Genomic DNA, 26,618 nt, shown 5'->3' on the forward strand with positions numbered 1-26,618 from the left:
ACCGCAACGAGCATTTGTTACCCACCTATGGCTGTAGTTAAGGTGCAGCTTCCAGTCATTACTGTTCCTTGGAAGCCACTCGGTTGGGTGAACGGGCTCAGCTTTACGCCCGCAAACATTTGGCAATAGATCTAAAAGCCACCATTCCCAGCGCCAATAACACTCATACCCAACGTATAATATTTATTAGATTTTACAGTTTCCAGGATTACGACACAAGTGAAAACACACATGGGCTGGCTGACCGCCTCCGTCGCTTTCTTTCCGTTTATGAGGCAGCTGCTTCTTCTGCTGCCGCTGCAGCTTTCCTTTCTGCGATCATTCTGTGTTTCTGTTTCATGAGACATTTTCTAGCGTTACCGTACGCTCCGAGATCACCATCTAAACAGGAAGCAAAGAAATCGTCAGGCTCCGAGAGGCATCTATCCGGTTATATTCTCCTGGGCATCTCAATACGGATCTCGCCAAACTTTGGGAACATCAGAGCAAGAGACTCCTTTAAGGTCTACGCTGCTATCACTGCTGTATGCGGTTTGGACTTAAAAAGGTAAATATTCCTAGATATCCTACTTTTCTAGTTATTCTGCCCGCTAAAATAGACAACTTACATCTAGACTGGTAACCCTTTGCTGCCTCTGCGAATTGGGCCAGCTCCTTGGCACAGTTCTGGATGTAGCTATGGCCTTCCCTCTGCTGGCACGCTCTCAGCCTCTCCTGTATGATCTTCACTATTTCTTGATCAACTTTGCTAAAAAAAAAAAAAAAAAAAAAAAAAATAAAATACAGAGTTTATACAATAAGGGGCAGCCAGAAATGCAAGTTTTCCAAAGTTTGGGTATCTCTCCCCCACACCCCGACCATGTATTTTTCATACTGCATTAATAAAGATACTCACTGATCCCTCTTCCACTGCATTTCGGCTTCAAAGTAACACAAGTAGTCCCCGACTTCGCATTCCGACAGGTCCGGCACGCGGCGGAAGTTTCTATGGTAGTAATAATACTTATTCTTCGCTTGCTGGCGCTCAACCCAATCTGGCGGATAAAGCCGTCACATTACATCATCAATGCATTTTTTTACACATTTGGTACTTTTTCGTCAATCTGCTTAAATACAAAGACTTATCTCCAAGGTTCTTTAACCCCTTGTTTCCCATAAGCGTAACCACCATCTTCTCTATATTTACTTAGTTACTTTGGCCGGAGCCGATCGTTATCCCATCGGTTTGGCCCTAAATCCCCAGATTCTTCCGTATAACGTCTTCTCTCGCCCTTTTATCACCCAGCTGCCGATGTGTCCGTAAAAGTCCTAACGAATGACCTTTTGTCATATGGGGCATGTATTGAAGGGTACGGGGTTACATGCTAGAGGTATTTAAAGGCAGGGCAACAGGTTGGGGTACGGACTAAAGTGACAGGTTATGGGGGGATAAAGGGGCAAAATGGCAGGTTTGGGGGGGGCACACAATGGTGGATAAAGGGGCAAGATGACAGGTTGGGGGGCATACACTGGAGGATAAAGGGGCAAGGTGACAGGTTGGGGGCATACACTGGGGGACAAAGAGGCAAAATGAGAGGCTAGGGGGCATACACTGGGAAATGCTAGGCTTGAATAATGCTCTTATACCCTGCCCCACAGCCTGTCAGATTGCCCCTAGGCTCCCCTATCCTTCCCCACTCACCACGGAAGGAGGTAACCGGTAAATCCACCGCATAGTAGAAGACCTTCCCTAGGATGAGCGAGGGGTTGGGGAGGCCGCTCTGCCGGTCCGGGACCGGAGTGCGGTTGGAGGGCTCCGGGTACACGTCCTTATCATGGTCGGACGGCATCTCTCAGGTCACCCCGGCCCTGCACTTGCAAATATGGCGGACACAGGACGCGCGACGGCGGCTGGGAGGGCTCAAACCTGCACACAGCACAGGCGGGCTCTTTTTTTTTTTTTTTTTTTTCTCACAGGCGGTGAGAGATACAGCTAACACCCGCAAGCTAATACCCTCATCAACAGGATTATTAACAAACAAGAAGGGGTTGTAGACAGGCTTTGCCCGGGCAGCTAATATACAGTCAAATAATGAGAACAGCCAATGAGAGCGAGACTTGCGTTCCAAGCCTCGGTTACAAATAAAACCTCGCAGGTCCTCCCAGCAGTGATCAGTGATACGATGGGAGAGAAGTGGCGCGTAATCCAGCCAGCAGGGGGCGGTGTGGGGATACCATGTAGGGTTGGAAAAGGCATCATTTTAATAGATGGGCACTTCAGGGCTTCCTGCGCAAGTGTTTTTCCCAGGAGACCATTATTTATGCTGCCATTTTTAAGAAGGAATTAATTTACAATTTGCCAAAAACCTGTTTTTATCTAATTTTGTTCCAATAAACTCCCTTTATCTGCAGACCTGGAGGTGCCGTTGCTGGCAGTCATGTGATATTTTGGGTGACTTTCCCGGCTCAAACACCGCACTGAGCTGATGCTTTATGGCAATGCTAATGAAGTCTGTTTCTCCATAGACATTCATTAGTCAGAGAGTCTGGCTGGGTGATTAAGACTGAGCCATTCTGTGGGTTCCCCACAGGCAATACGTTAAGGAGTCGAGGTGTTTAGTAGATCGGGGCTCAGATAACAGAGCGAGAACTCTCTCTCTACAAACGGCTGATATGCAGCTTATTGAAAACATTATATTATGGGGCAAAAACTTCACCTGGTTTAAAATATAAAACAGCGCAATATTTTTGAAAACCTATTTTAATGATAGTAGTGATTATTAGTGAATTGTGAATAACGAGCAGTAGTTTCCAGCACTTTATTAAGGTTATTGAAGCCCCTGTTTTTGTTTGTTTGTTTTCATATGGAGGAAGGACAGGGAAGCGATATAGCTAATGGCAGGGGTGGGAAAAGCGTTGGATGGGGAGAAAATCGGCATAACTTGGTAGAGAATTTACTGGGTTTGGCCCCATCTTGGAAATCAAAGGATCACCCGGCTCCTGGCACCTGCCGCCATACACGGACCCCCTAGGATAAATCCAGTCATTGCTCTATGATACGGCTACTTATGGAGTGTCTGTCCCCTCATTCCTCACCCGGGGTACTAAATAAATTCGCAGATCCAGAGACTATAAATATTTGCCCTAAAACACCAAAACCGCCTTCTACAAACCAGCTTTCCGGTAACCAAAAGGTTCCTTGGCTACCCTTGGAAAACTTTCCTTAAGAAATCAGAAAGGTGTCTTCAATCGAGCTTCCTTTATTTTGGTATCTCAACTGCGGCATTGTAAATCAAACACATTGTGACTCGGCGGTGTAAATCACCGGGTGACCGTAAGGATCTGCCACGATCCATCCCATCCCCGAGGATTCTCCCTTGACACGCAGCGGCACCTAATCCTAGACTATGGCTGCCCCGGTGTCCATGGTATCATCGCGTTGCCACCTTCATAGGTTTAAGATCACCCAGGTAATAAATCAAAACAAGGACATGTGACCTTCCCCCATAGGACGGCCTGATTATTAATATCACCCTTCCGTCTTCCCCTGGGTTTGAAATGAATATCAAAAGGACGCCAAGCCAGAATCTAAATTTGTGTTGCCAAATTCTTAAGTATCAGAGTCGATCAACACTCGGCGAAGCCCTCTTTCCGAAGGCAGCCAGCGGCGGGGCGAGTGATATGGTCTGTATGCCTTTCTAAACTTTTAGATTTTTGCTCATTTTCATTAATTTTGTACAGGAAAGCATCGGTTAACCCTTGAGAAAAGAGATCACAAACAATTACCCCCACCAATCTTTTTTTTACTTATCTTTCTGTAATTAACTCGAAAAGGGATTCAGATCCTTTTCTTGGGGTGGAGGGGGGGTGATGGAGAATAAATGTATTGTTTTGTTAGGGGTTAAATATATATATTGTTTGTGGTTTTCTACATCTAGAGGGAAAAAGTAAAAGAAAATAATAAGTGAGAGCCTTAATCTGTATCTGTGTATTTATGTAAGGAAGTTTTATTTTACTGAGAGGGTGGTAGATAAGTGGAACAGCCTCCCAGCAGAGGTGGTAGAGGCTAATACAGTGAGGGGATTTAAACATGCGTGGGATAGGCATACAGCTCCTGACGGGACCAATGACTGATTAAGGTTTGAGTCTTTACAGCTGAATGGGGGCCGATCTGCCGGCAGGTTCTACGTTTCTATGTGTCCTAATTCTCCATTAATGGAAAAAAATGCATAATGTGTAATCTGAATTGTAAAACGTAACGGCAGATAGAAGCAGCGCGTGTCTGGGGGGCCGAGGGCCGGCTCGGAGAAGGTCCAAGTCCGCTGCGTTAGAGTAAATGTGTGAGAGAGAGTGATATTTAGAGGTGAGTGATCTCACAGAAGCACGAGGATCACTTTACAGTCGCGGTGAATCTCTCGCTGCCGTTCCTAACTCGCTCAGCAAGATGTTTAATAGGAAGCACGTGGGATGACTGCAGCCCTGGCCACTTCTAGATTTTAGGGGGAAAAAAGCAAAACGTTACGTTTCCCCAAATTGTATATAGGGAACGAAACCTAAATGTATCATCCACTTCTAGGCAACGGTGTTACTGAAGCTCTTTGTTTCTGGCTTTGTAATTAACTAAGTCATCCAGAAAAATGCCAAAGTTCTCTTTTTTCCCTCTATTTACAGGATTTTTTGGAGTCTAAACTTACTTTACATTAATTAACAAAACATTAAAAGTGTCTAAAAAGCTCGTTATGCATTTTTAAGATATTTTTAGACTCTTATGACACTTATTTAGTGGACCATCATTGGTGGAGGAAGACAAAGTGTCACGTAAGCACGTTAACACCACAGAGGTCTCTTCTTCAATAGCTCCTGGACTACACGACTACTATATATATATTTCCTTGATCATCAGTGATCTGGGGCTGTCATGGGTCAGGCTGCTTTTGAATTTACTCTTCTCTTGTCGTCTTTCGTAGTCTCATCGCAAGTTCTCGGCCCCCCGGCACGGACACCTTGGCTTCCTGAAGCACAAGCGTAGCCACCGCCACCGGGGCAAAGTCAAGACATGGCCCAAGGACGACCCAAGCAAGCCTGTCCACCTAGCAGCCTTCCTGGGATACAAGGCTGGGATGACCCACATACTTAGGGAAATCCACAGGCCGGGACTCAGTAAGTGGCCTCTATCCATAAATGAAGTCATCAGGGCAAATAGTAGGGTTATTATTATTATTCTCTCCTTTACTCAAGCGTTCCATAACCGTGTTCCATTAACACTCAGAGATTTCCAAGCGAGAGGAGGTGGAAGCGGTGACGATTATCGAGACGCCGCCGTTGGTTGTGGTGGGAATCGTGGGCTACGTGGAAACACCACGGGGCTTACGGAGTCTGAAGACCATCTTTGCAGAACACATCAGCGATGAATGCAAGAGACGCTTCTACAGAAACTGGTGAGGAGGAACCGATGAGAGTTATGGGTTAGAGTGACGGCACAACATACACTTTGACCCTCTGTCTACTCGTTCCCATAGGTACAAGAGCAAGAAGAAGTCTTTTACCAAATACTGCAAGAAATGGCAGGACGCGGAAGGCAAGAAACAGCTGGAGAAAGACTTTGAGGCAATGAAAAAGTACTGCAAGGTTATCCGGGTTATTGTCCACACTCAGGTGAGTATGGCTCACAGATCAAGACTGGACGCAAGAAATGCCTCCTCAATGCATTCATTATTATTCTGTTTGACTGTGTCTGCCCTGCGTAGATGAAGCTCCTTCCCTTGCGGCAAAAGAAAGCCCACGTTATGGAAATCCAGCTGAATGGTGGCACCGTGGCTGAGAAAGTGGACTGGGCCCACGAGAAGCTGGAGAAGCAGATCTCTGTGCACTCTGTTTTTAGCCAGGATGAGATGATTGATGTGATTGGAGTCACCAAAGGCAAAGGAGTGAAAGGTAAATGCTGAGTGTTATTCGTTCTCGATGTATTATATATGTTTTGGAAAGGGAATAGGTTGGTAGGGGTGATGATGGGGACTGGGTGAGGAACAGCAGGACCTAGGAACGGTCAACGTATATTACAGAGCTCTAGGAGCACCCCTAAGCAAATGCAGTGATAGCATTGCCAGAGGTGACAGGGTGCAAAGATAGTGGAGTAGTGTAGGGGAACGGACCAATGGCTCTGAAGGCCCACAATAAGAGAGACAGGACTGGGTTCTGATATTATCCAGAAATCCAGAACCCCACGGCTCCCTTTAGCTGGAACTCTTGTGAGTGTGCACTACCACCGTGCCCTGTGTACGCAAAGGCGGGCAGCTACATGGCCAACAATGCCCAAGGATGACCAACAATGCCCAAGGATGACCAACAATGCCCAAGGATGACCAAGTCCTCTACTGCACGGAATCACGGTGACTACCTCCATCGACCTGTAGCCGGCATTAACCAACAGCAACATCTTTGCGACTCATGCTTTAAGCGATATGGGCAGTTCTCATCTTTTTACATTTTTTTGTGTAAGGTGTCACCTCCCGCTGGCACACCAAAAAACTGCCACGCAAAACACACAAGGGTCTACGAAAAGTGGCCTGTATTGGAGCATGGCACCCGGCAAGAGTCTCCTATAGCATGGCCCGGGCTGGCCAGAAGGGCTATCACCATCGTACGGAGATCAACAAGAAGGTACTTGGGGGGGTGTGTGAAATGCCCCTTATTACTTTGTATTGTCTGTTCGCCTGCCCTGACAGTAATGGTGACTTACGGCTGTACTAAATGTTGAATGAGATACAGATATCGTGGCTTTATCATAGAAGCAACCTGTGGAACTACTGAGATCCCCCAGTTGTCCTTTTGGCCGATCTCTGCTTTAATTACTAATTGAATGATTTCTTCGTCACACAGATTTATCGCGTCGGACGAGGAATACATATGCAGGAAGGCAAAATTGTGAAGAATAACGCAGCAACGCAGTACGACATCACAGACAAATCCATTACACCACTGGTAAGGAGATTAGAATATCAACTGCTGCAGAATATGATGACATTAATCAATAAATAATGAGAAAAATAATTACATAATTAGTCGGTGACGCCTCGCGCGTGGCGTGCTGATAATTGCTTCCCTCCGCAGTTTGTCCATTTTAGTCTTCAAGAGAATTTGTCACGTTTGAGATCTTTATGTTTGTGTTTTGTATTTTGAATGGTGGGCTTTTCCTACTAACGGGACCCCAGGTATAGAGCATGACTCATATATCTGCATTGGGCTGCCATGGGTGAATAGCACCCAGGCGTTCTGGCAACGGAGTGTTTGTTGTTAGCCTGTGTGTGCGTCACTGTACGGTGTTAGAGTGCGTTTCAGTGTATGATGTTAGCATGAGCGTGTGTCAGCATATGGTGTTAGTGTGTGTGGATGTCAGTGCATGGTGTTAGCGTGTGTATGGCTGCTTATATAGTGTATGTGTTAGTTTATGGTGTTAGTATGAGTGTGTGTGTTAGCGTTTGGTGTCAGCGTGTGTGTCTCAGCGTATGTGTTAGAGTGACAGGGGTGAGCCTAGGGTTAGTGGTGCAGGGCAGAAGAGTAGAGGGAAGCAGAGGTGGAGGGGGGGTGTTTCTGTATGTGTAAGTATTTGATCGGGGGGGGGGGCTGGGGGGTTCCAAAGAAATGAGCCATTAACCCCAGGCTCACCCCTTTCTAAGTGAATAGCACCTTTAAAGCGGTCAGCACAATTAGGAGGTACCAAGAAAAATCCACGCAAGAACCCCCTGTAGTGACTCCTAGTCTGCGAATAAACTTTAGTATCACCGTAACAACCAAAATATGCTATTAATTGCATTTAAATGTCAAGAAACCCTTTTAATGAGACTTTGGATTTATGATTTCTTTTTAAGTACATTTTTTTAGTCTGTGGCCAGATGAAATATTAACCAGTCGCTCCCATGTTTTTTTTATTCCCTCTTCCTCATTTTTTTCTTTATATTGCGTACAGGGAGGATTCCCCCATTATGGGCCTGTCAACAACGACTTTGTGATGGTGAAGGGTTGTGTCGTGGGAACAAAAAAGAGAGTCCTGACCCTGAGAAAGGTGAGGCTGTCCCCATGTTACCATGTCACCCCCCCAACCCCCCCCAGTATTTCCTTGTAGAAACAACCAAATAAGAACAAAGCAAAAGAAAACAATTCCACTTGTGAGAAAAAATAATAAGTGGATTTTAAAAAAAATCTGTATTAAACAACGGCAGCTTAAAAACCCCAAATAACTATAGAGTGGGGCGAAAACATCTTCTGCGAACCAAAAAGTGAGCCTAGAAAGGTTCTAGTGATTAGCAGCTTGTTCTTGCTCCACATTTCTCCTGTTCTGTTTATTTCCCGCCAGTCCCTGTTGGTTCACACCAGCCGCAAAGCCCTGGACCCTGTTGAGCTGAAGTTTATTGACACCACGTCCAAGTTTGGCCACGGATGCTTCCAGACGCACCAGGAGAAAAGAGCCTTTATGGTATGTGTAATGTCCATCCAGGCCTTCCTTACTGCCGGTCTCCACTGTGCTATACGTTCCTAAGTGCCGTATACGTTCCTAGGACAATGCCTATACGTACCCACCTATCGCTCCAACGAAGGAAAGCTAAATATGTCACCCTTAAATATTCCATCAGAACCTGGTAGAATTCCAGATCAACAGACACGCCAATAACTCTACGCCATTCATTTCTTCCACGCGGCATCGGTGCTCTCTCTATAAACCAAGCGGTTAGAAGTATAAAAACTTAGGTCTAACTCTTTTTGTGCTGTTACAGGGTCCCCAGAAGAAACATCTGATAAAAGAAAAACAGGAGCCGGCTGAAGAATTATAAACGTCACGGAATTTCTGTCACTGTCCTCCTAATAAAACGACCTCATCGTATTAAGTCATTTCATGTTTTTCTTGTGAATGATCCGTTTGCGTGTGACCTTTAGTGACTCTTACAACCCATTTCATCTCACCTAAAGCCACTGTTTGGTGTAACTATAAACCCAAGAATGGGCCAGTATCTGTTTAGCCGATATAACTCAATGAGGGAAAGAAGGATACCTTTTTTTTTGTGTTAGAAATTAAGTATGTTACATGCGATAAAATACTTATTTAAAGCGACCTGATAATATTAGATGAACACTCCAGCAGTCATCGTACATACTGGTGAGAAGATTCCATCGTCTCCTGTGGCGACTGGTCTGAATGTAGGAGTTGGTCTGGAATTGCTCCAACCTTGCCTTGTTATATATGGACATTCAATATGGGGGGGGGGGTACTGAAATAAGGTCAGTTGGAAATCCATAAAAATCCCGAAAACCCCCGATCTATCCCGAGGAAATCCAGTTTCAAAGCACATAGAACGTGTCTCCATATCTGCAAATAACACTCAGACCGTGTTTGACACTTTATTCTGTTTCCATGACGGATTCTACATAAACTCGACATACCCAAAAGTAAAAAAAAAAAATAATAATAATCATAATATTAAATTAAATGATAACTCTTTCATTTATTGGATGTGGGGAGCGATGCTATGGATTAGCCGGACCTGGGTGATTATTTATTGCTTTACATCGTCAACATTCACGGGGGGGGGCAACGGACCAATGATTGTGAGGGTTCTACAACATTAGACCAATAAAGATTCTACAACATTACACCAATAAAGTTGGTTAACAAACTGTTAGGACTAATCTGACCCCAGTATATCGCAGAGAAGAATGTGTTGGGATTGTTCTGCTCTTTTTGCGTCTGGAAAAGTCATGCTCTGTGAAATCCATCTACGTTACATTCTAAGGTGCTTCCAAGTCATGTGCTGCAAATCCAATAATTCCCGGCGGTTCTAGAGTGCGGCTCGTGGAACGTATCCATGTATAGAACGCTTTCTCCCATTGCTCACACAATGGGTGGCTTTTCAGGTTCCACCTGGTGCTGTCTGGAGCTCTCCACAGCGGACTGCATGATCGGAAAGTACAAGTCGTCCATGTTTGGCATCACTAAAATTTTCTGTAGGAAAAAAAAACCCCCAACAAAACACAGTAAGCCTAAATCCAACAAAATGATAAATTCAACGTTACATCATAATGTTGCCGTAAATGTGCGACACTAAAAAGGGGGGGAAGAACCTGAAACTCGTCCTGCAGTTTCTTCTCGATCCATTCTGTCACGTGAATGAACGTCACCTCCCTGTCGCCGAGCTTCGGACGGACCTTCATCTCCACCCGTGGAGGAGTTTGGAAGCTGTACCTGGATGAGCAAAAAAAACAGTCAACAGCAAAAAAAAAGGCAATTTTCCAAGGAGGAGAATAAAAAACAGATTAAAAAACAATTAAAAATTATTTAAAAATTGAAAGATTTAATAATTTCCCATTTATACCCCCATCGTTCATATTAACTTTTTTTTAAGGGGGCTGAATGGCCGGAAGGATCCTGTAGACTTTGCATGCTAGAGTTCCTAGTCCAATTGATTAGTATTTTATGACGTTCTAGACAATTGATTAGCATTCTATGGTGTTCTAGGCAATTGGTTAGCATTCTATGGCGTTCTAGATAATTGATTAGCATTCTATGACGTTCTAGACTAAATCCCACACCCATAAGAAAGTATGTTGGTCTCTCCACGAAGAACGTAAAAGGAACTTAGGATGCCGAGTGATTTTACCATATTCTGTCGGTGGGTGGTGGGGGGATATTCACAGCCAGAGACCCCTCCAGTTCCTGGATCTCCACGGTAAGCAGCAGTGGGGTGTTTGACACCTCCTCAATCTTCCTCTTGATGTATTCGTTTTCGGTTGCTTTCTGGAAATACCTGGATTTCGTAATTTTATCCACAAAGCGTAGAATTTTGCGACTGGTGCTGTTTCCACCCGTAAAGCTGCAGGAAAGTCACCCAAAATATCACATGACTGACAGCAACGGTGGCTCCAGGTTTGCAGATAAAGGGAGTTTATTGGAACAAAATGCGATAAAACCAGGTTTTTGTCACCGACCGACATTACTGTATACAGCGCTGGGGGTTATTACTGTATACAGCGCTAGGGTTTGTGATCAAGCAGAAAATTATTTCTGATCAATAAGAAAAAATAAATAAATAATAATAATAAAAAAAAAATATATATATGAAAAAGTAAAATGCGGTACCCTTCAGCGTTAGCCGGGGTTAATCTCTCTCCCACAGCTCCTGGCGCCTCAGCAACAGAGATCTCTTCATCTTCAGAAGACCCGGCACTGGAAGACTCCTCGTCGCTGTCCGTGAATATCCGGGCTCTTGGATTAAGAGGTCTATGGATAGAAAAGAATAGGTTTTCTGACAATTAAACATTTCACCAGTTCCAGAACAATATTTTTTGGGGACTTTATGGAAAAATGACTTTTTATTTGGGTTTTTTTAATTTATTTTTAATTTGGGTGTTAGTTGAAAGGGGCTACCCGGGTCCCAAAGGTGCAGTGGGGTAAATTTACGATACAGAGGACCTGTAACGCCACCGTGCCAGGCCTCCCTATCGCGGCCTCCATCACCTAAATGAGTATCACTTTTTCAGCTGTTCTTATAATTATCCGTTTCCACAGAATCAGACACTTTCCCCATTTCTTGCATTGTTATTCCGCTTGACAAACAGCCGATAGCAGCCAACTTACGTCATTTTACACTTACGTCGCGGCTGTTTCTCACCTTCTGCCAATAAATCTGAATTAATTACTGAAAGAATAGTGTTTTCCTGAATGTGGAAGCCAAGATCCTCCAAAGATAGTAGGATTTAAAATATAATAATAATAACAATAACCGAACTGGAGATCACCCGCGATAGTTTATTATTATTATTATTATTATTATTAGTATTATTATTATAATGTTTTATAATGTACAGCACTGTAAGTGAGAAGAGCACATTAGTCTCCGGCACATCTGTGCTTCTTGCGTGTCCTAATTAGAAACGAGCTGAAGCAGAAGGTCTCATTAAGCCTCGAGGCAGCATCTAATTAATTCCAGAAAATTAAAAAAAAGAAAGAAAGATGGAACAATGTAGCGTTTAATACGCCTTTCTAGCAACCGGTTTTAGTAACTCATTTGAACTATGCTGCCGCCAAATGAAAGGAGGAGGCTGGTGAGGAACGGGTGAAGCCCACCACGTTCCTCTCATCGATGGTCTGGTGGGATGGACCCATCTGCGATCACATAGGGATATATTTCTCTGCAGCCTTGTATTGAGTTTCTCGTTCACAAACAACTATGTTTAACATAATAATTCCTATAATTAACGCACCGCCTGCCGCAACAACACTAAGACGCTTTCTATCTCCCATTCACAATGTGTTTAGCCTTTAGATCTTTTGATTTCTAAGCACCGAAGGTAAGCGGGGACATACAGAGCCGCTACGGCCAGTCATTACCCTTCGATCCCGTCTTCTGCTTGACCATCTTCGTCCATTGCTGTCTCTTTCCCCAGTTTGGATAAATTCATTTTGGTCTCTAACGTCACTTGGAAGGAGCCGCTGTAGTGAACGTCTAGATTGATCCATAGACCTGGAGAAAGAGCGCAAAGAATAACATATAAAATCTTATAAAACATATTAAAAATCTTTAAGAAACACAGAACCGGAGAATAATATTTTTTTTTTAAAGAAAATGCATTAAAATAATATTAATCTATTTATTTTTGTTAGCTCCGTGTAGAGCGTTGCTCCGGTGAGAGCAAAGGGTTAAAAGATTTTGAACGCGTTGGCTGATAATCCCCCGATTAAAGCCCTTGCATGCAATTTACAGCCGTACGCTGCAAAACAACTTATTTTGGGGCTGTGATTTCTAATTGCTGCTGTTAATCCCACACACAGGCTTATGTCCCTCGCCAGCTGGAGGCCGCGCTCACGAGGGAGCCGAGAACCAAACAGCTAGACTGGTGGAGAAACCAACAGAGTGACTTCTGGAGGGCGACATCGCCCAGTGGTGGAGTGGTGCCCTCTCTGTAGCTCCTCTCACTCACAGAGCTCTGATGATTTGGACCATGACATCATGCTATGACATCACGCTTCGCTGGCTTCTTGGGCAAAGGCACACGGTGGCCACACTACAGAGATCCCGAAGGACAGGTGTTTCGTTCTTCTTTTCTGAGCCAGATTTGTTGGGGGGAAATAGTTTAGCGCGGGGTATAGACATGGGTTTAAGAAAAGGCTGAGGATAGAGGTTAGGAAGAAAGGCCGGAGAACGAAGGGAAGAAAATATAAGCTGCATGATTTGAAGATGCGGTGATCGTTTGTGTGCGCTCTCGGTCTGAACGCTTCTCACTGTTCTGCATGAGCAAAGTTAATGAGTATTTAATGTGATCATTTGCTTGCCCAGTCTGGAGAAATGACAACGTGAAGCACGGAGCCGCTGTCTCGCTCTTTCAAATGTGCATCGTGGTAAACAAAAGCCTGTGCTGCCTTATTCCCCGAGAGGAGCCAACTATCTACTAGATACCTACAGACAAAGATCTTAACAAATGCCCCCATAGTACCACCATAATAACGTGGTTTACAGGGGGGCAGAACCCAAACATCACGCCATTGCCTACGATCAGAGTCAGACGGCCATATTGGCCGTAGGCCCGCTAGGCATTCCTGGTCCAGTCCAGCTGTTTTCTGTAAATTAGGCCTTATAACTCACTGCCAATCCTTGGCGCATAACTACGGCTGAAATTTCTGTCTGCACTTGGGTTCTGCCATCAGACGGGGCATTTTAAACAGTTGTAAATTTGTATGGTGTGATTTTGGAAGTAAGTGATAATTCCCTTGAGGGCATATCTTCTGTCTAGAACAGAATAATTTAATTACAACACGAAAACACTCTCAAATATTGTTGCAGGACAAGGCAACCCTTACAACCCAAGGGTTACACACCACGGCGTGGCCGCCATGCCGATGAGACGCTAATTGGGAATGATCCAACATGATCCTTGTGGGTTCTCCAAGCTCTTCGCACTTAAGAGGTCATTTGTATCAAAATCAAATACTCCTTCCTATAAGCTTTAAACATGATGTGCGCAACCAACACTAAGGCACTGATTTACTAAAGCAGGTGTTTAGTAAATAAGTGCCTGAGCCAATGCTTAGTCAACTGCCCCGACGATACTGTCATACAAACAGGAAGGCATCTCTTACCTCTCTCATTCATGGTGGGGGTCGAGGCAGAAAGTATTTCTGGCAGAGATGTCCCCATCTCCAAGGCCATAAGGGTCAGCTCATTCATAAAGTGAGGCAGCTGGGGAGACACGAGCAGGTTATCTTTATTATCTACTCATCTCACTGTTTTATGGTATAATAGAGTAAGTAAAGTAGACAGGAGTTCCAGGTAAGAAGATTCATGACTTGGCGTCAACACGCAATACTTTGGTATGACACGGTTGACCAACGTGTGGACTAAAATTCCCATTGTTCTTCTAAAAGTGAGATCCACACAGTCTAAACACTCAAAATAAAGTTGATCAAATAACCCTTCAAACCCTACCTTGATTTTACTCAGTTTCTTTTGAATCTTGTTGACCACCATATCTTCCCAGTACTTCTCCCTCAAGAAATCCCAAAAAATGCGTCCGATGAGCGCGTTTATCCAGCACACATGGGCGTTACACGGAGTAGGACGATCCCCAAGAGGCTTCTAGGTTGAGAATTAAGAATTCATGGTTACCTCTGAATTTTTGAGGTGAACATCTGATTCTTGTGCTCTCGCTTCCACTGTTCTAATAATCGATTTAGATCATTTCTATTTAAATCTGGAAAGTTCTAAATATAAAATAAAATGTGATGATTCCGTTACATTATTATAATGACCTTTCTCACGGGAGTGGGGCTGCTAGCAGCGCTCTGGCACGGGCTCAGCAGGGGGCTGGGTTGATCGGGTGGGATAAAGTGGGACATGTAGGCCGTGTAATCCAGGTGGATTTTCTGTTTGATGGTCCCTGCTGACTCCTTGGGTCTGGACAGGCAGGAGATGTCCTCGGTGGTCTCCCCAGTGCTGTTCCCAGATCCTCCCCTGCTGCTGCACGGGCTGCTCATGGGGGTTAGGAGTAAGCCTAGACAAAGACAAAGACCCCTGATGATAATAATAATAATAATAATAATGGCAAACTATCAAAAATAACAAGAATTACATGGTTGAAAAAGTCATAAATCCAACTGATCATCTCTACAGCTGTTGTAGAAGCCAAGAAACCCAATAATTTTGCTCAAAATAAGCCCAAAAAATCCCTCGACCACATACTTGCGTATTATAAAGTTGGACATTGGTGGCCTGATTTATTCACTCTTCATAGATGCCGCACAAACGTACGCGCATGCACACAACACATGAGCAGTTACCTGTTTTGCTCTCGCATCTTTGCTTCCCATTCGTGAAGCCCCGGGAAGCTCTCACCAGGTATTGGTACCATTCTTCCTTCTCTCTTCCTGTTCTTCCAAAGAGGAACAAGATGGAACCCTTGGAATCCCCAAATATTGCCTGAGGGTTATCATGGTCATGCCTCGGGGGTTCTTCCTCCAAAACATCTGTATCCCCCAATTCTAAGTCGGTGGAAGTTGGCTGTTCTGTGTCACAGAGCTGGATGCAGATTGGATATTTCTTATTCCATAATCTCTTTTTAGCCAATCCATACGGATAGAGAAATACCTGCAGAGACGGTCACGACCGTAAATGTACAGTCTCTATTTACTACCTCAAAGAAATCGTTGGAAATGATATTAAGAGCTGCAAATTGGGTGAAACATTATGTTTTAAAATGATAAAAAGAGGTTGTTAGTGAATAAACTAACCAAAATCAAAATAATCATAGCCATATTAATGGAATATGGGTTATTTTGGACATCACTGAGAAATGCTGTGCTGACCCAAAGCTATATGTAAGCAGAAATGGAGAGAAACCTCGTATCAAGGCCAAGTTGCTTGAAATAGTTTAACATTGTCAAGTATAAGTGCGCGCATCTGTGAGGATATGAAAGGCTTCTTCTACAAACTGGAAGACACAAACATGGACATCTTCAGCTTAATCTGTTCTTCAAACTAGTTCTACGTTCTGTTATTTAGCTTGGATTCATTTTTCTGGATGTGTGACAATAATTGGGGAAAATATCGCAAATATTTGTTAAATCATTGACAAAGAAATACTGAAGGTTTTATGGCAGGACAGAGAGCACAGGTCACGCGTACTCACTAAGGGGCACCTATGAGATGTCTAAGCAAGACGTCTCTGACAGAGGCGACCAGTAAAGACTACTGTTGACCAAACCCAACTTATGTTGGCCAACGTACGTCTCTTGGTTTAGTTTATTTACACCGTTTTACCTGCGCATTCGTCAAGTTATTGACCCGATGACTGAGAAAGACCACCTCGGGAATCTCCTCTCCGAACGTCGACCTGCGGGAAAGATTGCTTTTCGGGTAGGACCTCTTTATGGTGGGTCCCTCCAAGGTGACAAACACGGAGTGAGTGAGTGCTGGGTGGTAGGTTTCAGGGTCGTAGGAAAACATTTCATTCATCCAGCCCTGGAGGTTAAAACATTTTATATACATTAATTATAGGAGGACCCCATTGTACAGGGCTGTGGAATATGAAGGCGATATATAAAACAATAAATAATAATAATACTACATCATATGCTTATATAAAATAAGGTAAGTGTATAGAGCGGACAGGGAGTATGTCCTATATTAGAAGACTAAGCTAACACGGAACCATATGGTTCTAAAAAACTTCTAATGCTGATTCTCATTGGAACCCTAAGCTGTCCGGAGTTATCAGATATAATTAACTGAGTGACCTATATTCAAGCGGAGATTAAAACTATGAAACATACAATAAGAACCATTCTGACCATTTTACGTGCTGTAAAAACCTCATTGAGTTCTTGGTCTTGTCATCAACATACCAGGATAAGGATACATTTATCCATGTATGTTTAAATTCCCCCCCCGCTGTATTACCCTTTACCACTTCTGCTGGGAGGCGGTTCCTCTTAACATTACAGGCAAGAGAAATAAAATAAACGGAAGGTACAAAAATCGTTTAGAAATCTGGAATATGATGGAGCAAACCCCATGATGTTCTCACCTTGAGGATTTTCCTTTTCTTCATAATAACCAGAATATGTTAATTTACCCCAAAAATCTGTCCATTTACCCCAAAAATCTGTCCATTTACCCTAAAAATCTGCCCCTTCAAGCAGAGACCATAAAGATATCCCCATTCATACCAGGACCCTTCTGTTGAAGGATCAACCCCAATGAGCTTTTCCTCACGGTTGAGACGACCCTGCTTAATGCATACGGAATGTGGGTGTTTTCTTAAAACTCTCTTCACTAGTTTTTCTATACATTATACAGGGCCAGCTAAAATCTTCTTGCAGGATAAGCTCACTGGTGTTACCCCCCCTTATAATGCATAGTGATATCATGGAGTTGAAATGTTCTGTGTTCCTTCTACTCGCCTCTTTGGAGAATAACATAATTGCAAACTCTCTGGGTTTAACCCGGAGTCTCCAGGTGAAGCCCTGATTCCCGGAGTCTCCAGCTCAGTGTCTTCTTTTTCTGGGAAGGGGAATGTCATTTGGCCACGCCCACTCCTTGGCCCAGTTCTACTTACTCCCTACCCACTTCCCCTGCTGTCAGTGGCTAGCCACGCCCCTGTGTGTGGCTCACCCTCAAAGCCACTCCCACCCCAGAAAAGGTACTGCTCTGGGCAGCATACCCCAAGTATGCTAAATAGACCACGGATCTCCAGTACCACCACTAAACCATCGAGGAAGACCCAACCCCTGCAGTGAGGGAAATTAGGAAAGGGTGTGACCAAGATGAGAAATTAGGGTGCAATGGCATGCGGTAGGCATAGGGTCTTTGTCTGACCCATACCACTGGCCCTATTTATAATTACCTACTATGTACCACCAGGCTTTATCTACGAAGTGTTCAGATACAATGTCATTTATCTATATATTTTTAAATAAGAAATAAGCTATAGCTCACATTATTGTAGAATTCTTTGATCCTGCTAAATATTTCTGCCAGTAGAATTTTTTTTTTAAATTATTTATTTTATTAAAACCAAATTCCTCTTCCTCAAAGCTTTCTTTCTAATGTTCTTCACTCAAGAACGTTGACCAGAAGGTCATAAGATTTTATGACTGAGCAGATGTTCCTCTGGCATGATCACTAGGTAGACCACTTGATCTATACACATATTCCTGGATCAATACATTCCTTTTTTTTAATTACTGAGTATATAGTTACGTCGGTTTTCCTTACCCTCAGCACATCGGGCTCTTGGGATTTTAGTTCCATTAAAGAAGGTTGTAAATTGTCCTGTAGGACGCGTCTGTCTCTGCCGGAATAGTTGGGTTGGGGCACCATGAATAAAATCATAAAAAATCCCAGGATGAATCCACTGACCAAGCCCATTAAAAGCCCCGAAATGTACGCAGGAAGAGGCCAAATGAAAAAGTTGTAAGCCAAGATGGCTACACACACCAGAGCGCTGCATGGCACGTCGTTGTGAGACGGGGGATTTTGGCAGCGAGGAAGCGGCGTATCTGTGACTTCTTCTATGATGTCATTGGTTGCCAACTCTACTACTTGAATAACATCCCCATAGGAGCAAATTTTGTACTTGGAATATTTATTTAGAGGATCCATGTAGATTTGCTTATCCTCCTCTTCCACTCTTTCATAAATTGGCAAAGTGTTCTTTCCGTCGAAGAGTACTTGGTCCCTTAACTGGTTGCCCTGGGAGTCTTGAGTACAGAATACTGGTGACATAGTCCTATACTTTGGAGTAGTACTCGTGTCCTCCCCAATAATCTTACTGAGCATGCTCAAGGGTTCTTGCATGGCTTCTGATAACCTTCTCTTGGTGTCTTCAAACCTGGCTTCTACTTCCTGAACGTTAAAAAACATTCCTTTGTTCTCGGACGGGGACATGCTCGGGGACGATGGAGCAGTCCTGGAGTCTCCATTTTTGTTTTTCGTTTGAGTTATCTGCCTCCAGAGATGGACGTTGAGTTTGGAGTCTGACTTGGACTGAGTGACCTCTGGTTCCAGGCGGGTGATTTCCGTAGAGATGGACTTGACTAGACTAACCAGTGGATGAGCTTTTTGGGGGGAAGGGTTCTTGGAATCAATTTCAGTTGACACAGATTTCACTAAATTCATGAGAGGTTTGGATGTAGGTGAACTTGGCAACAGAGGGGAATTGGTTCCTTGGGTCTCGTTAGACAACAGCACATCCCCCACACACTCGTAGGCAGCTAATGCAAGCTCATTGACCGCAGTCCCACGGCCACTTGCTGAATTGGCATATAAAGCACATGTAGCCTTCTCAGGTGAACATTCTAAGGTTCCATCATCATTATCCTGATCCAGATTAAAGATCAGTTCACCTTCGTCCAAGTCCTCCCAATTGTCCTCACTTTGAACCTTGGTTAGCTGGATAGTTATCCCCTGCGTGACCGGTGGCACATTGTCCTCTGCTGGGGAACCTGACATAGAATGGATGGGTGCAAGAGTCCTGCCTTCGACCAGATCGACCTTGGATGTATAAGACATCTTTCAACATGTCCTTCTTCCTTAAAGAACAAACATATAGACATGTTCAATCAAATAATAATATCATAGAACTGGTCAATATGATGGACAATAACCACGGAACAATTTGACATTCAAGATGGCCAATCAGAAACATGGATACAGGTAACGCACAATCCTTTTTGTTAATCTTTTAATAAGTTTTAATCACGGAATGTTCCCCGAGTCTATTTTTGAGTAGTGTTGCATTCAGGTGGTCCGATCCCTTACTTTAAGTCTAATATTTGCTGGAACAGGATATCGTGTAACACGAGGGTCACCTGACCTGACCGTAAAACTGAGGCTTGGGGACTTATCTTTATCTTCATGCTTCAATACACAAAGGCACTAATTCTCTTACTATGAACTCCGAACTGCTTCTGTTGGCGATATCACGGCTCTGATTCAGTCTGTTACATCTTCATGAACAAGAGACCCCATCTCCAGAAGAAGGACATTGACCTATTGGGGAGACATCAGAGAAGAGCCACTAGACTGGGGAGAGTGACCAGGAAGGACTTAGGGATCTCAGTACGTACGGCTTGGGAGAGAGAAGAGAAAAGGAGATGGAAAAGAGACATTTAAATACTTAAAGCGGACCAGAGGCTTAGATGGAATGTACGGAAGTTTCACTTTACTGAGAGGGTGGCGGATAAGTGGAACTGCCTCCCAGCAGAAGTGGTAGAGGTTAATACAGCGAGGGGATTTAAACATGCATGGGATAGACATACGGCTCCTGAATCTAAGACGAGACCAACGAAAGGGCCGAATGTGTTTTATCTGCCGGCAAATTCTATGTTTCATAGAAACAAAGATGAGACCTGATGAGTGTTAATTAATCTTTCGCAGATAGCTTTGGTAATTTGTAATTATTCAACAGAAAATATTCCCTGTAAATGTCTTATCCTAAAAATCATTCCTAGCGCTTCTCTTTCTCCCTGGCAGTTAGCAATAAATATTTTTTATGGGTATTATACAAGAGTCTGGTAATACTTTGTATCGCTGTACAGCCGTGCAGCCCAGATCTAGAACTACAGCAAATCTATAACATAATAACACAATCACAATATTTATTAAACCCTTCTTTCTGCAAGTAACGCTGCAGATCGCTACTTACCGCTGGCACTGAATGGGTTACTGCCAAGGATATCTTTGTAACAGAGATTCTAAATTAATTGCAAGCTCTCTAGGCTCACGGTTTTAGTAAAAAATGACAACGCTCTGGCTACGTGTTTTTAGGCAGGGATGTGCAGTGCCCTTGAAATGCCGCCGCCCCCCCGGCATGCAAAGGGTTAACCCGTGTATCGAACAGCAATCAGCGGCAGGGAATTTCTTTCATTATAATGAATTAGCTATTGATCGGCTCCGTTAAACAGGACTCGCGCGTCCTCCCACCACATCCGTCGTCCTCACGTTGAAATAAATGCCCCGTGAGGTCCGCATGGAGGTCACGTACTAAGCGGGCTACCTGAAATTTAACCATTTGCATGCCCAGGTGGGTCCTCAAGCTTCTTTAACCCGGAGGCTTCGGTTCTGGAGGACTTGTCCGGATCCCGTAGCTCTGTGCGTTGCTGCGAAGCCAAAGGTTGGGCTTTGATCTTCATGTTTTGTAGGATGACCCCCATGCCCCCTACACTACAGTAAGTGCCCTTAAGACAGGTCGCAGCTTCCTCTGGCAAGTCCTTAGGATGCGTGGCCCCTCTCGCTGCAGATTTTAATTATAATGAGCATCCTAAAAAAAAAAGGTACTTACCAGGTTAGAAAGCGGCCGGGATGCCCTGGGACCCTTGCAGTCGGGGTAAGTGCTTTCCAGGCTGGCAGCCGGCAGCCGGCTCCTGGGTTCCTGCAGATTTTCTCTGTAGCAGCCAGACAGGCTGAGCCGAATGCAGCAAGCGCAGGGATCAGACTGGAGCGGCCCCCGTCTGACAGCAGCTGCTGCATGCCCACTGCCTCACCGAACCCACACCCAGCTCCCCCGGCCACTAGATGACACGCACAGCGAGCATTTCCACCGAAGACACAAGCACCCGAGAGGACGGTACAAGCCTGAGCTGCGATCTGCGCTCCGTAATCTCTGTGTTAATGCAGAACTGTACAGAAACCTCCATGCTCTGCAGTTCTGAACCCTCCCACCTAAAACTTGCATCGCAAACCCCCTCAAACCCCCTTCTTTGCAGCTCCGTGGAGACCCCCTTTATAATTTTTCATTAAATTTTCATTAATACCGCATCGCCCTGCACAATCTTATTTTATGAGAACAAATTCCCAGATCTCTAATCTAAACCTGCAGAGATATAAACATAAAACATGAGATTTATGGCCAAAGGGCATAAGCCCGATGGCTACCTCAAGGGGTTAGAGGTCCCACCTGAGATACAATGTTACCAAGATAACCAAGCGACTCCATTGCTTGTAAAGTGTTCTTCTTTGTTTATTAAATATGGATACGTTTCATTATCCCTATAAACTTGGATTGAGCGAAGACGTCTTAGGTCCTTGTTGTAACTCGTAACTTGGGGTTCAGTGTCCAGAGCTGCTTCATTATGTTGGGGGGCTTTCACCAGAGACAGCCATGATGGGTGTCAGTAGCTTAGAGGGTACTATGAGGGATATTTGCCATACTGTAAGTTAGCAGGTGAGAAGAACATTTACTTCCCCGTCTTCCGGATGTATCGTGAAGGTGCAACCCCACCGAGGTCCTTCTGGAAGATCTCAGGAGGCCATGAAGAGTAACATGGGGTGGTTTCTAGAACGGTGTCCTACTGGTTTATCTAGACATTAAGACAGGACGAGGACTTCTCGCAGGAGACGCTCGTTAGGGCCGGATCTACAGAATGCAGAGCGATGTCGGTAAATCGATACATTAAAATGTCTTGCTACGGTTTAGTAATGATACCCGCTTGGTCTTCAGCTTGGTCTTCAGCTTGGTCTTCAGCTTGTCCTGACAACGTTATCTCTCATCCTTGACATGCGCTTATTATTAGCTCAGCTGACCACATCGCTGATAAACTCCCATCTCAATGTCAGACAGCAGAGAGAATTAAACCCTCGCACTCGTTGTGTACATAATGGTTAAAAAAAAAGTGGAAGGGCCACAGCGGAGACCAGATCCCAATTCTTCATCTCCCGGGGCTGCACTCCCCACAGCTCTTTCCTTAGTTCTTTGGCAGAGGACATTTAGGTGAAGAACACTTTTTATTTTCACATTTTAATTCATTTCCTGCTGTTTCTATATACATTATCGGGGCTTTTAGGGCAGTAGAACCCTGCGATACCCTCATACCCAGCAAACATTCTGAGCTCCTAGAAAAGAGGGGCATCAGGCGAGGAAAGGGGAACATCATAGGAGGGAGAAGAAAATGTGGGGGAAAAAGGGCATCAGGGAAGGAAAGAAGGACAACAGGGGACAAAAAAAGGATTCGGGGTCCAAAGAGGGACTAGCCAAAATGAACAGGGACACTAGGTATATAATGCATCATTTTAGTACGTGGTCCGGGCACATTACTGAGATCATGATGTTTTTGCATATAACAAGCCCCGTAATATTTTGGCATCCGATGAGAAGGTGTCCGATAAAGACGATAAAAGCCATAAGTTACATTTCGGACCCAAGAATTAGAATCGTTTCCCGATGGCGGCCACCAGTCCGAAGCGTCCGCTCTGTCACCAGCCGCCGGCCCCTGGGAAGCCGTGTCCTTTGGTCCAACTCCGCACTTTTGACTTCCAGCTTCTAAGATTTGGTGATCTGGTTTCAGACGGTTTATCTTTCCTTTCCGGATGCCGAAGACGCTTCTGCGGGTCAGCGGATTCGGGGTCTGAGCCAGGATGATCTAGTCTTGAATTTTTAATGTTCTGTAAGGACATGCCTGCCTTCCACGTAAACCTAGAGCCGGAGGACGCTGAGTAGCCAGATTTTATTAACCCTGTAAAGGAAGCGCGTAGTGCCTGCTTTATTTATTTAACAAATGTACTTTATAGGTTATTATTACTATTTATTGATTTATTTTTATGATTTAAGTGGCCATTATGGTATGTATCAGAAATGTGTATTTTATACGTTACATTAAAAAAATACAAACATTATTTTTGGTTAAGGGACGAGAGAGAGAGAATGGGTTTGCGGCTCTGTGTGTCAGAATTCCAAATGTCAGTTTCCCTTCAGTTTAAAAGGGAAATGACGCAGTCTCAGCTTTTAGCATTCGTTCAATAATATTAATAATACTAATAATACTAATAATATTCATTATTATCAAGGGAATTAATTTACTAAAACTACGTACAATCTGTGCTTTTTGTTTGTTAATCAGAATAATTGGTTTGCGGGTTTTTATTTTTACCGTTAGCCCCAATTTAAGCTGAGATCTGTGTCTTAACGTTTCCTGTTCTGGACCGTTCTCTCTTAACCTCAGCCTAGTTTAATGGGGAGGAATAATCATACAGATCATGAGAATAAGAAGTTAATGTGTCCGGTCCCACAAAGGCGCAGGAGGGTCCTCAGGCCTCTGAACTGGGACACTTTATTTGGAGGGAAGTACAGAGGAGTGGTTGGGGGGGGTTAGGGGAGGGGCCAAAGCAGTGGTGAGTAAAAATGCCAGGGCCCCTTAAAGATGTAAAGTTGGGGCCCCCAAATTCCTCCTATACACAGACACACACAGTAACATACTAACAAACATGTACCGTAACATATTTACACACACTAACATAATAATGCATACTGTAACATACCCACACACAGTAACACACCTTTACGCATAAACATACTAACATACACACATACTAATATACACACACACATACTAACACATACAGTACCTACTAATAAACACATACAGTAACGTATTTAAACACACTAACATACTAACACACACAAACATAGTAACGCATACTGTAACATATTTTCACACATGCTGACATATTTATGCAAACACACACCTACTAACACACACAGTAACATACTTGCACACACTAACATACTAACCCACACATAGCAGCACATACGGTGATATACCTACACACACATACTGATATACACACACACTATCATACTTACACCTACAGTAATAAACCTACACACTAACATACTTATCTGAGCATACTAACATACACAGCCATACAGTAACATACCTACACACACTTACATACTTACACACACACATACAGTAACATACCTACACACACTAACATACTTACACACACACATACAGTAACATACCTACACACACTAACATACTTACACACACATACAGTAGCATACCTACACACACTAACATACTTACACATACAGTAACATACCTACACACACTAACATACTTATCTGAACATACTAACATACACACACATACAGTAACATACCTACACACACTAACATACTTATCTGAACATACTAACATACACACACATGCAATAACATACCTACACAAACATACAGTAACATACCTATATGCACTAACATACTTACACACACATATGCTGACATACACATACATGCAGTAACACAGTTACACAGACATCTTTACTTTCACGCACTAAGGTAAGTTGAAGAAGTGTGAATAATAAGAGGAGAGACCGAGGAGGTTTTTAGGATCTTACGTTAGAAATTGGAGCGATTAATCCGGATTTACAGACTGAAAGGGATTGAGAGGCTGGAGTCGTCGGGGTCTCTGATCTTAATGCACAGACCTCCCCCGTCTGATGATAAGCGGCATTTACAGATACAGTCCGAGCTGTGAGATGGAGACCGAACTCATCAACTAAGCCTTTAGGTTTAAGGTAAAGACCCCAAGATAACGCCAGACCCCCGGGGGTTACATTGGAATTTTCAGGATCTCTGGCTTTGGTGAAGGCTGATGGGGAAGAATAAAGCAATAAAAGTATGGAGTCATATCTATAGCTTACAATGTATATAACCCCGGACCACACACTGATGGGGACCCTGTACTGGAATAACACAATAGCATACCTCCCAAGTGTCCTACTTTAAGAGTGCAAGTCCCTGTTTCCCTCTTTTCTCCCCAGATGCCCCTCTTTTCTAGGAGGTCAGAATGTTTGCTGGGTATGAGGGGATCGCAGGGTTCTACAGCCCTTAAAGCCCCGATAATGTGTATAGAAACAGCAGGAAACGGCTTTATAAATTAAACTGACAAATGTGGAGGAGAATGAGATATTATATTTGTTAATTATTTTTATTGGTTGCCTATTTATCTTGATATATACAAAACACAATATTTTGTCACTTTGTGGCTGATTTATTGGCCGACTCAATGGGGGGTAGGTCATTAAAAAATGATTCCCGCCATCTTGAAGGAACATTTCATCGGCTCTTATGGTGACTTTGAAAAGTTATCTTATTACATAACAACCGGTATAATGTTTCTGTCCATTAGACCGGTCCACTTGTTGCTATGGTGATAAGACGGTTTTCAAACTTTGTGGTGGAATTACCTATTTGTTCATAATTCTCAGCGTGTGATGCAAGAATACAAGCAAGATTGGCCCATCGAACCATGAATATAAATGGGAATTCCTGGCAATGCGTTATTTGATTGAGAGATATTGAGGCGCTATATTAAGTGATTACTAACGGGAAGGCTCAGAGGCGCAGATATCTTTGTAAAAAAACACCTGGGAAAGGTGATGCAATGAGTTATATAATAATGCACATAAATAAAACTAAATGCAGCAGCTGAAATTATCTGACCATAGGCCCTTAATTAATATCGAAGCATCCAATATGAACTAATAACTTTACTTTTCCACATTCTTTTCCCCTTCCAACATGGCTGCTATGACAGGACGTGAGAAATAGGGCGTAGATCATATGACGCAATTCTGTAATTCCACACCACTCACTAGAGATCTAAACATTTGAGTTAGAATTTCTAAATGCTAAGAGTCTGAAATATTTGACAAAGGCTTTTTGGCAATTGCATGGCGTGCAAGTGAACAAAAAATAGTTGGGTTCTACGGCAAACGCTCCGCCAGAATGTTCTCTGTATAGGAGACAGATGACATAGGCATGTGTTTGTGTCTCTTGGTGTTTGGAGCTCGTTGTCCCTCCTATCAGTTGTC

At 43.7% G+C, this 26,618-nt stretch overlaps 3 protein-coding genes across 3 annotated transcripts; 1 reads left to right on the forward strand and 2 right to left on the reverse strand.

The window, feature by feature from the left end:
- Positions 1-170: 170 nt before the first annotated feature.
- On the reverse strand, positions 171-1,903 carry NDUFB10 (NADH:ubiquinone oxidoreductase subunit B10). Its single transcript, XM_053471530.1, has 4 exons — positions 1,682-1,903; positions 896-1,034; positions 609-748; positions 171-381 (listed from the first exon to the last, which is right to left on the reverse strand). Exons 1-4 carry the CDS (start codon positions 1,827-1,829, stop codon positions 269-271), a joined length of 540 nt encoding a protein of 179 aa, XP_053327505.1. The 5' UTR covers positions 1,830-1,903; the 3' UTR covers positions 171-268.
- A 1,629-nt stretch (positions 1,904-3,532) lies between these two features.
- On the forward strand, positions 3,533-8,865 carry RPL3L (ribosomal protein L3 like). Its single transcript, XM_053471524.1, has 10 exons — positions 3,533-3,663; positions 4,947-5,139; positions 5,249-5,417; positions 5,499-5,634; positions 5,727-5,913; positions 6,479-6,639; positions 6,859-6,960; positions 7,946-8,041; positions 8,333-8,452; positions 8,751-8,865. Exons 1-10 carry the CDS (start codon positions 3,538-3,540, stop codon positions 8,805-8,807), a joined length of 1,347 nt encoding a protein of 448 aa, XP_053327499.1. The 5' UTR covers positions 3,533-3,537; the 3' UTR covers positions 8,808-8,865.
- Positions 8,866-9,832: 967 nt separating this feature from the next.
- Positions 9,833-20,014, reverse strand: LOC128501888 (testis-expressed protein 2-like). Its single transcript, XM_053471532.1, has 12 exons — positions 19,912-20,014; positions 18,237-19,552; positions 16,281-16,481; positions 15,302-15,608; positions 14,774-15,015; positions 14,451-14,600; positions 14,105-14,204; positions 12,359-12,491; positions 11,108-11,248; positions 10,629-10,841; positions 10,093-10,213; positions 9,833-9,973 (listed from the first exon to the last, which is right to left on the reverse strand). The coding sequence occupies exons 2-12, from the start codon at positions 19,530-19,532 to the stop codon at positions 9,863-9,865; spliced, it is 3,015 nt and encodes a 1,004-aa protein (XP_053327507.1). The 5' UTR covers positions 19,533-19,552; positions 19,912-20,014; the 3' UTR covers positions 9,833-9,862.
- Positions 20,015-26,618: the final 6,604 nt, after the last annotated feature.

Source organism: Spea bombifrons, chromosome 7, assembly GCF_027358695.1.
Source record: "Spea bombifrons isolate aSpeBom1 chromosome 7, aSpeBom1.2.pri, whole genome shotgun sequence".
Taxonomy (NCBI): domain Eukaryota; kingdom Metazoa; phylum Chordata; class Amphibia; order Anura; family Pelobatidae; genus Spea; species Spea bombifrons.